The sequence below is a fragment of the Ictidomys tridecemlineatus genome, chromosome 1, assembly GCF_052094955.1.
Source record: "Ictidomys tridecemlineatus isolate mIctTri1 chromosome 1, mIctTri1.hap1, whole genome shotgun sequence".
Lineage (NCBI taxonomy): Eukaryota > Metazoa > Chordata > Mammalia > Rodentia > Sciuridae > Ictidomys > Ictidomys tridecemlineatus.
In genome coordinates this window covers 179,150,123-179,161,149 of record NC_135477.1, presented here as the reverse complement: position 1 = coordinate 179,161,149, position 11,027 = coordinate 179,150,123, and the positions used below count along the sequence as shown (strand labels likewise).

The following is an 11,027-nucleotide window of genomic DNA, read 5'->3' as shown; positions in this document are numbered from 1 at the left end:
TTTTAGAAAGATCCCTGGATCATCAGGGCAAAGATAGCTTGACAGAGCTAAAAAATTCAGAAATGAAGTCAGAGATATAAACGTGGAGGCCAAGATGAGCAATAATTATTCATAAAATGGGGATATGAATGACAGCAAGAGAACCAAAGGCAAAGAGGGGCCAGTTTCAAGAGAGGCCCCAGGGGAAGAAGTCACAGGATAGGATGCAGGACCTAAATGGCTGTGCTGTTAGGGAGAGGGATGCTCTCCAGCTGTTTGCCTTCTTCACACCCCATCTGATTTTTTAGCTAACAGAATCCAATTTTTCTTTGACAGCAGTACCACTACCTGCACAACTGAATGTGGTGTCCATAGAAACTATCACCCACCTATTCTTGTTTTCTCTGGCCAAAACTGATGGCATGACCCAAGCCAGGCCAGTGGGTAGGTAGCTTCTTCCTGGGAATTTGGAAATCTGACTTAGATCTAGTCATTTGAAGCCTCCTTCAGTTTTTCCTGAGGTTCTGTATGCAACCTAAGGCCTTATTCAAAGTTTTTTGTTTTTTTTTTTTGATGGGGGTGGGGTGGGGGTGGGGTGTTGGCTTCAATGAGTTATAGTTGTTTTCTCTTGCTTACAACCAGAAAACCTCAACTGATAATGGTGGCCATGTGAATGGTGGTACCTCACACAGACAAAAAACAGGTGGAGGAGAGAGTTTGCGATGGATTTTCATGGGGAAATGGGTGGGTAGTTTGCTTTTCAACAGCCTGTGGAAAATAAAAGAGAAAAATCCAAGAGCTGGCTGAGGAGCCCTTTGTGGGACTCTGAAAATCACACCATGGAGTATGAAGTTATCTTTGGCAGTTGGACATAGAAAGTTCTTCCCAAGAGCCTGACCCTTAGCATTTACCCAAACTTGTCCAGGAGAGCCAACTCTTCCACCAGGAGGCTGACACTCTCTGAAGATGCCCAGAATCAGGCTGGGGAGTGGACAAACCCCCGTTCTCAGCACTGGGAACCCTAAGTCCTAGCCAGGGCTCTCTTAGTAATTAGCTGGGTGTTCTTTCAAACATGCCCACCTCTCCCTGAAACTCAATTTTCTGAGGGTTGAATTATATTTGGGATTCTTAAAGTATGTTCCAAGAAAATTTTACTTTAACATAAAAAGGGAGCACATGTACTGAGAAACTGGCTTCAACAAACCTTAAACAGGCTTCCTATATAGGACTTCTCAGGGTCTTAAACATTTACTCATCTGTGATGCAAATCTTTAAGAGGGGGACTTTGATCTTTGCCCAGGGAAACTCCACCCCACCCCCACCATGAAAAGACATGTGGAACCTGAACCCCTAGTCATCAGAATATAAATGCTGTATAAATGCTGGACAAACAGTCTATGATTCTGTGTAGCCAGGTGCTCTGTACCTCTCCTGTCTTTCCCACTTGGCCCTTCTTTAAAGATGACTGACTCTGAATGACCCCTGTGATTTGTTCTGAACTGCTCCCAGGAAACAGCACATTCGAGTACCTATGAAATCACTTAAAGATCAGGCTTATGAAACCCTCTAGCAACTTAAATGGAAACAGCCCCCCACTGTGCTGAGACCCAGGCCCAGCCTGAAGGGGGTTGACAAACATGCTCTAGCATGCATGCATTTGCGAAAACAAAGAAAACCCTACCCTTTTCTGCTCCAGACAGTCTGAGATGCTTTTGTGCCCTTGGGCTCTTGCCCGGATCTCTCATCTGCCTCAGTCCTGGTACTAAATTGGTTCAAGGTTTGGAGGAAAGCTTCAGAGGAAAGGGGAAAAGGATGTTTAGAGTTCTTAAAGGCTGAAGTCACCCTAAGGACCAGAGCCTAGACCCTCTCTGGCCACCAGAGGGCGATGACAACAGCATGTGGGCAGAAAGAAACTGTTCCCAAGAATAACAGCAGTTAAACTACACCTAATATGTTAATGAATATGGTAGGGACTGGAGTGCCTATGGGAGTGTGTGCACATGCGTGTATGTATATTTGGGTGCCTGGAGCTAAGACTCTGAAAATCTGCTAAGTATAATAAAATAAAATCTGCACCTCTACTATGTATTTACAGGATGTAGTCAAGTAGTTGGAAGTTTCCTTGAAGGAAAATGAGGAAGAAGGAATCAGAATACCATTCATATGAAAGAAAAAGGAGGGGCCCTCAGGAGCACAGTTGCTGCCCTTGTGTGTGTGAGTTATGTGCAAACACACAAGTGCACATGTGAATATGTTGTGAATGTGAACGAGTGTGTTTGAAAGTGTGACTGTGTGTGTGTACTCAGGGCTCTCATTCAGACTTTTCCAGTGTGAGTGGACCTCAAGGGAAGTCTGGGCAATACTTCCTCAAGTTCCTGCCCTTTCCCTTCAAACAAACAAACAAAATCAGTCCTGCAAGTATTTATGGAGCCTCTAACACGCCCCTCCCCAGCGGCATCTGGAAAAGCTCAGACCGCGCCAATTTAGAGCGGGCACGGGAAGAATGAAGGCAAGGCTTCAGGGGAGACGAGATGGATGTCCAGCATGCGAACCACTCTTGCAAAAACACTTTCCTTTCTTTAATGCTCTAGGCAACTCGGAGCTGGGTCCAGACTGGGCTGTGGCCACCTGATTTGAGGAAACAAAGGGTCACCGATTACGCGATTGGCCCAGAGTCACCCGACAGGAGGCAGATACTCCAAGGACTCTGAACCTGCTATTGTCAATTCAGGGGTCCAAGTCCCGCCCTCACCACTCTCAGCAGCATACCAGGCATTAGTTGGGTCTGGGCAAGGCAGGACAGGCCTCTTCCGCGATTTCCAGTAGCGACCTCAACAACACGGACCACCATTTTTAGTAACACATGTGATTGTGCAGTGTCAATGTAAGTCCTGTAGGTAGCAGCTGAATCTTTGCCAAGAGTACTGGGTGAATGGGGACGAAACTTTCGTGGGGGAAGTGCCAGGATTTTAGCTACGCTAGTGGTGTGACCTTGGGAAATCACTTCTCTTAGCTTTGAATTTTTATTGGTAAAACGAGGGAGCTCAGAAGCCCCCTTTCGAGGCTGTGTTGGGATTTAGTGTCCAGCTCACTGCTAGAACAACAAAAATAACAACAAAATGAGCTACCAGCCCTGTGGTCCTTGGTTCCTAAGGGGGAATGAGTTTCAATGTTTCTTTCCCGGGGCCGAGCCCCTTTCCTTCCTCGGTTCCTTCCCTCCAGCTCCTCTGCTGCCTCCTCCCTCCTGGCTCTGGGTCGCTCCAGCAAAGTTCCCAACTTAGTCGACATGACGCGCGGCGCAGCCAATGGGAGGCGGAGCTGGCATTTTGGGGGGGCAGGAGGGTGGGCCCCGCGTCTCGGGTGTCTGCCCTGCTCAGTGAATGAAGAGAGCGAACGCCGGCCAGCTCGACTGGCCGCCCCGTACCCCGGCCGCCGCCGCCGCCGCCGCCGCACGCCGGAGCCCAGCCCCGAGCCAACCTCCCCGGGCGCCTTGCCCCACCGCGCTCATCCCAGCTCCCCGACCCAGCGCGCAGCCCGAGCGGCCGGCACGCGGGCCAAAGGACGCTCGGCACCTGGGCACTGGGAGCGATGCGCAGCGGGGCAGCTCTAGCCCCTCCGATGGAGCTGCTGCCGCCGCCGCCCGGCGCGCCCTGCTCCTCCCGCGCCCCGTGCGCCTGAGCGCCGCGCTCGCCCCTCCTCCGCGCCAACTCCACCGCCCGCTCCCAGGCCGCCCGCGATCCCCGCGCGCCTGCTCGCGCTCCCCGCGTCCTGCCCCACCGAGGCAGCCTCCTTTGGGAGCGGGCCCCTGCGCACCATGGCCCCCGGGCGCTCAGGGGCCGGCGCCGCCGTGCGCGCCCGCCTGGCGCTGGCCCTGGCGCTGGCGAGCGTCCTGAGCTGGCCCCTAGCCGTCGCCTGCCCCACCAAGTGTACCTGCTCTGCCGCCAGCGTGGACTGCCACGGGCTGGGCCTCCGAGCGGTTCCCCGGGGCATCCCCCGCAACGCCGAGCGCCTGTGAGTACCCCGCCCCGCCCCGCACGGGCCACCCACCTGGGTAACATAGAGGGGCCCTTGGGCGCTTGATCCTTCCTTTTCCCCTCTGCCGCGCTGGATGCAAGTCTGTTTTCCATGACTCCTTAATCAGATGCCTCGTTCTCTGAGTTGGGGGGCTGTGGCTTGGGGCAGGTGTGGAGAGAGAAGTCTCAAAGCCCCCGCGATGGGCAGAGAGCGATGCATCTCCGGGAGTGAGGGCCCCGAGGCAGGGCCCGCTGACAGCTTTCGAGAAGGACGCTGACACAAGGCGAGGGAAGGAGAAAACATTGCAGTGTGGAGATCTTGGAGTGGTGTAAGGGGTCCCTCGCTGGTTACAGAGCGGGGCTAAGGAGAAAGCTTTAGTGATGGGGCGTCAGGACGCGGAGTCGTTGGAGAAGGCCCCAAGACTGTGACCGGTTTGGAGACCAAAATGGGCCAGCTGCTCTCTGGCTGCCCTCGGAAGGAAAGTTGAGTGTGTATGAAGGTCTAACTTCTGAAGAACCGGACGGATTCAGAGTGGGTGATCGCAAAACCCGCCCTGTTGGAGTGCAGCCTTGGAGATGCCAAGTTGCAGCCCTGGTGAATTTTTTATGGCTAGGTTATAAATGCCTCCCCAAACGGGCCGGAGAATGGAAATGCTGACAGCCCTTTAAATGAGACCCAGCGCTATAATCTTACAAACCGCACTCAGCTTCGGATCCTGGGCTTGGCAGCTAGTGGAGAGGAGCTTGGAGAGGGGGGTGGATTGACCCTCGTTTTAACCCCAATTGTGCAACCAAATATTTACTTTTCATATGTCAACGTTTTGGAAACATTTATCATTTTGATCCTCAGACCAAATTCAAAACTTGGACTCCAGGGTGGGCTCCTCTTAGTCCACATTTGGGGGTGGGGTGGGGAAGGAGGGAGAAATGGGAGGGAGTGGGAGTCGGCCTGGGAACCCAGCTGAGGAGTGGGTGAGGGTTTGCCCTAGAATGGCAGACTCCCTGGATAGATGGCTCTTCCTCCTGTCTCCTCCACGTGTCTTAGGGGTGGGCCATTGAGCTTCCCTCTGGCTCTTGACTGGGCTGGAAGGGACTGGAGATGGGATGAACTGCCACAGAATGTTTATTCCTGTTAGTCACCTCCTATCACCCCACCTCCTTCTCTCTTCCACTTTTTGTGTCACTCTGGGCAGAAACTCAATAGAAATGACTTTCTTGTTTCTAGTGCTTTCCTTTGGTTTGAAATATTATTTTTCAAGTGTAAGGATTGTTCTGTTGGGTTGAAACATACAATCCTAGAGGGCTAGAGCTGAGTCTTCATTAACATTTGGAAAATCAGGCCTGGAAATGTGAAATGACTTGCCCAGGGAAACACAGCAAGTTGATGGCCATAAGAGGGTCAGAATCCAGGTTTATGCACCTTTGTTCAGATATTATAATAGACCACATCAATGAAAAACTCGTTTTAGTGGTATTTTTATGGCATGAGTTAGTGAAGTAATAACTATAGTTCACATTCAGGAGTACTTCTTCTGCCTCCATTTGCATATGTGTATTATGTCCTTGAATCTCTACAACAAACAGTGCTCTTAGTTACACAGGTAGTGCTTATTACTCCATTTTACACTCTAGCCATCTTGTCGCTTATTCCAGGTTGCATAGCTAAAGTATTTTGAGTCCAAGCCTGTCTGGCTCCCGAGCCCACAGCCCTTACCAGTCTGCTGACTCCTGGAACCTGGCTCCGCTTAGGCCAAGATTTATCTGCACATACACAGTCCTGGGAGGGTCTAGGCTGGGCTTGCATCTTAGAAGAAGCTGCTGCCGCTGCTGCTTCCATATATCCTAAAAACACTCAGCTCATCCTGACATTCGCTGTCCCGCTTGGGTTCTTGAGACTGCGCCTCCCCCGTCTTCACAATCATGTGGCATGTTTGGCAAACTGAGGAAAGTGGGCCCCTCTCCTTCTGGTGTGTAGGAAGTTTTTAGAATCTACAGGCATGGCACCATAGCTAGGGTGCCATCCAGCCACCTCTGCCAGGAGACCCAGGCAGCTCAGAGTAGCCCATCTGCTCCACAACTGGAGAAATAGTGAAGACAGAATCCTGGGCATTCCCAGGGGCCTCCTGCCACAGTTGTTCATTGATAGGCACTGGCAGAAAGTAGGAGCTGCTTGAAGATACCTGCATCTCATCTGGCTCAGTTCTGGTCACTGGTGACACTTTGGCTACGGTACAAGGGGATAGTGGGGCTGCCAAGGCTGGTCTGTTATCTGGTCTTTTTCCTTTTTAGAATTGGGAGGCAGCCTTTAGGATCAAGCTGGATCAAGGTCAGCCCTTCAACAGCCCTTCACTCTCAACCCCATCTCAGTGAGCTCAGACACAGCGTTCCATTCTGCATACACTTGAGGGCTGTTTAATTCTAGCTCTATGCTGAGAACTTCTTCAGAGAGGACTTTCTCATTCATTCTTCCCTTCATTCATTCACCAAACATATCTTGAGCTTCTATTGCATTCCAGTAACTGTCGGAAACCACTGCATATACAGAAGGAAGCCAGCCCTGCAACTTAAAGAATGTAAGCAAAGGGTGGAAGAAGGAAACTTCCTTAGATGAGCCTTTTAAATTTCTCAGGGCTCATTTTGTCAGGGGTACCAATTTTGCCAGCACAGCCAGTGGATGCTCTGGACCTTCTGAAAATCCAGTGTGCTGATTTCAGATGTTGAAATTGTGCTTTCAAACAAAGAAGAGGCATTTCCTCATTCTCCATTCCTGCTGTCCTGCCTCCCAAAGAACCTTTTTTAAAGAGGTATGTGTGTGTGGTTGTTTCCCTGGATTCCTTTGACTTTCAGAAACCTTGTGGTATGACATTAGGGAAAACCTGAGTGGGGTGAGTCTCCACTTGGACTTAGCTTACGCCTGGCATGGGGCCTGAGTGGTTCCTAGTTCAGCTGGTATTAGAGTTGGGGATCTGTGTTCCATAATGTTAGCGTATCACATGGAAAAGGAACTGTGTCTTTATAGACTACTGATGATTTTATTTTTCCCTCCTCCATGAGGAGGTGACACCCACAAAAAAGCTAAATAAACAGAGTGGAGAATTCAGTGTCATTTGTTGTCTGTGCAGCAAAGACAGAGGCTCTGAGAGGGGAGGGAGAGTCCATGGCAGTGCCTGAAACAAAACATTTACCACGGAGCACAGAGCAAACAGATGTTGCATTTACCCTTCTGAGTACAAACGGAGCCTACAGATGTAATTCTTCTCCAACCACAATGTCAGCCTGGAAAAAGAGGCCGCACATGAAAATGAGCTCTCACGCAGGGCCTCATCTCCCTATCCTGCCTCTGGGCAGAGGCCCACTTCTCACCCACGGCGAGGTGGTGGCCTCAGCAGTGGAGTCGGGGCAAGAGTGGACATCTTTGGTTTTTCGCTTGGCTCCAGAACATGCTGGAGACTGCTGTATTTAAATAAACATTTCCTGTTTGCGAAGGAGAACTGCGAGAGGCTGAAACGTGAGAATGTGGTAACTTAATTTTCTCCATCACTCCAGATGACGGGGAACTTTGCTGGTGGTTGGGTCCAATAAAAACCGACACCGTGTCATAGGCTTTCCCTCACTTGACCACAGAGGTCCCGAGGTCAAGTGGGAGACTTTCCAAGATGCTCAACAGCCAAGCCCTGTGTTCTAATACTTACAGGCCTCAGGGCCAGCTCAGGGGACCAGGGACAAGCTGGTGAATCATGGAGCCTCTCTGGATCAACTGTGATGTGAACTTTAGGGAAGCGCAGTGTTCTCCTGGATGGCTTACTGAGCGGCACATACACCTGCCTCCAGGGTGCTAGGCAATTTTTGCAAGAGATTGCTGCACCTCTCTGGGTTCTTTCAATGATTATTCCTTCTATCTTTCCCAAAATATGCCCTTTTATTGATTTCCTATGTCTGCCTTTCATTTTCCTGAAAGTAGAATTCCAGTTTAGTCTTACTGATTTTCCAGATATAATCCACCAGTGAGCTGTCAGAACCTTCTTCCTCAGTGCCTAGAACAATATCCAGCATTTAGTAAGTTTTCAACAAAAATGTGTTGAATGAAGGGCTTATAAGCCTTGAAAATACAAATATTTTATAGGTTTTAAAGGGAGAGGTGGGCAGTCACAGATTTGCATTTTAATGAATGGCTAAGGGTGACTTACTGGTAACCAATTACCTGAGATAGTAAGGTTATCTAAAATTTGGATTTCATGAACTAAAATCATTGCCTTACTAGCATGACCAAAGAAAGACTCCTACTGAGTGATGCTCTCTGCAGTCTGGTTGCCAGGCGTTGCTTAGCAACCTTGCAAAACTCCTACTGTGCACATGCCCATGAAAAAGCATAGGCTATCCTGAACACTTAACCAGGAGACTTTCTAATCAAGGCTTTCTGAGCATCACCCTGAGCTCTCCTCAGGTTCCGATTGCTGCTCTTGTATTAATTGATATGTATTGGTAGGATCATTATTGAGTTTTGCTTTTGCAGATCATCTGGGTTTTCTATTACTGCTTTTTTTTTTTTTTTGCATTGCATTGCATTCCATTTCCATTGTTATTTTGTTTGTCTCCAGATCTGTTTGTTGTCACTGAGTTCTCTTCCCCCTCAAAGTGAAAATGAAAGCAGCTCAGGACTGTGGGACCCTTTGCCTGGACTCTTAAGAAGGGCCAGCGTTCAAAGCCCTGCATAGGTAGTCTGGGTCTGGTCCCCGGAGGCAGCCTACTTTGGGTTTGAATTCTGGCTCTGTTGGCACAGCTCAGTGTGTTACTGCATTGCTCTGGATTGCAGTCTATTTAATCCCTTAGTGCCTCAGCTCCACACCTGTAATGCAGGGCAGAGCAGCATGTAGGGGTGTTGTGGATGTAGCCTGAGGCAATCCAGGCAGAGCACTCTGCACGGTGCCTGCCACACTGTTGGTTTGTCATGGTCGCTGTGATTGTTTATCCAACTCTGAAGCATGTATCAGAAACATTCCTATTTGGAAACATTAAAGGGTATTGTGTATAGGAAACACTCAACTCAGTGCCTGGCACATAAGAGCATGCCACAAACTACTAGTGATAGTGGCCACGGTTGTTATTTCCATTTGTTCCTCTCAGGCCCTGTCCAGCAGGATGGCTTGAGATGTCCACTCTAGAGTTTGCTCCAGATCCTGTGGAAGCAGGTTCCTCATCTGCATGTTGGCTATGCCTGGCACCCTCTTGCCTAGTCTCCTTGTTCTCCCTCTCTCCTCTCAGGCCTGATCTGCAATTAAGCCCAGGTTGGCCTCTGTTCCATAAAAAGGGGATTACAGCTGAAGTGGTTTATATCTTTTCCATGGGTGTGCTGCTTTGTGGTCTATTTAAATAAGGAATGCATTTTATTTACTTATTTTTGGGTAGTGGATTTTCATGGGGAATTTTTGGCCCCAACTTTTTTTCTTTCAATGATCATTCCTTCTATCTTTCCCCAAATACCTCCTTTTACTGATTTCCTATGTCTGCCTCCCTTACAGCTTTTACTTGAAACAGCTGTATTTACTAGCATGCTCCACCCTCATTATGAAAGTGGTCTTAACCCTTTTTAGAATTGCTGAAAAGAAAATAAAACAAGAGATGGGCCCAGAGGCAGCTCCAGAGGCAGCTCTGGACCACCGGTGATCCTGAATGGGTGGATGCGGAGGGTACCCCTGCTGTGTGGCACACCATGCTGATTTCCTAAGACTCTCCCTCACTCAAGGCACCCCATCCTTGGGTTTAATCAGCTCCACCCAGGTGGGGAACTCATACTAGGAGCCCTGTGCTATGTTCTGCAGACCTGGATAGTGTTTTGTTACTGCTGGACTACTCACAGGCTACAGCATCCCCTGCTCCTGAGGCCTTCAGTGTTGGAGTACCATGTTAGATACAGTGATTCCTGGGAAAAACTGACCAAGAAGTATAATTACAGGTCTTCAATCTCAAGGAGACAGTGGTGGGAAGAGGACTGATCTTTGTGGGTGAAAGTAAACAAGGCTCAAATCCTCATTCTGCCACCTGCAAGTTGGGTGACTTCAGTTTCCTCATTGTAAATGGGAATAATAATAATGGCTCTTTCATAAGATGCTGAATTGGATTAACTGATGTGGACTTCCTGGGGTAGTGGGCATCTACCATAAATTTTCCTTTCATTATCATAATTCTCACGGACTGTACTCCTCCTTCCAGACCATGCTTAGTATGAAGCCTGATTTGGAAAAATATTGATTGCCAGATTCACAAGAGGTCCTCCTGCCCAAGTTCCAACCCTGTAAAGATTGGTTTTCCATCAGCATAATAACGGGGAAACTGGCCAGTGTCCCTTGCTCAATTATGTCTAGTGATGAAGAACTCGATTCTTCCAACAGCAATTTATTTCATTTGTAAAAATAGTCCTTGTAAGAAAATTTTCTTGGTATGGGGGCTGAATTTCTCTCCCATTGATTGTTGCTACACAGAGCAAATATCATCATTTTCCAAATGATAGGTTTTCAGAATTCTTATTGCTGCTGTTGTGTTTCTCACCACCCACTTACTGGAGTCTTTTCTTTCTTTCCATAAACTTTTATAATTACTTCAGCTATTCCGTATGTGTTAGAGTTTTTTGGGATAGGCCCTGTCCCCCAGTCCCAGTTCTCTTCCTCAAAACAGGTTCCAGTCTTTTATTGATTGATTGATTGATTTTTAATTTAACTTTTTTCCCCTGTGGTGCTAGGAGTGGAACTCGGGGCCTTGTGTATGCTAGGCAAGTGCTTTACCACTGAGCTACATTTCCAGCTCTCCAGTCTTCTTTGATTTTGAAAGTTGAGTGTCCATCATTTAAAATTCCCAGAACCAGAGTATTTCTGATTTCAGATGATTTTCGGATTTGGGAATATTTGCACATAGGTAGTGAAATATCTTGGGAATGGGCCCCAAGTCTAAACACAGAATCCATTCATGTTTCACATACACCTTATACACATAGCCTGAAGGTAATTTTATACAGCATCTTTGTGCATGAAACAGTTTTAT

At 48.5% G+C, this 11,027-nt stretch overlaps 1 protein-coding gene across 4 annotated transcripts in view; it reads left to right on the top strand.

The window, feature by feature from the left end:
- The first annotated feature begins 3,343 nt into the window (after positions 1-3,343).
- Positions 3,344-11,027, top strand: part of Slit3 (slit guidance ligand 3) — a 583,956-nt gene continuing 576,272 nt past the window's right edge. For all 4 annotated transcript variants that reach the window (XM_078052276.1, XM_078052277.1, XM_078052275.1 and 1 more), the window contains exon 1: positions 3,344-3,990. In XM_078052276.1, coding sequence (XP_077908402.1) covers positions 3,794-3,990 — 197 coding nt within the window. In that variant the 5' untranslated portion in view covers positions 3,344-3,793. The remainder of the gene's footprint in view (positions 3,991-11,027) is intronic.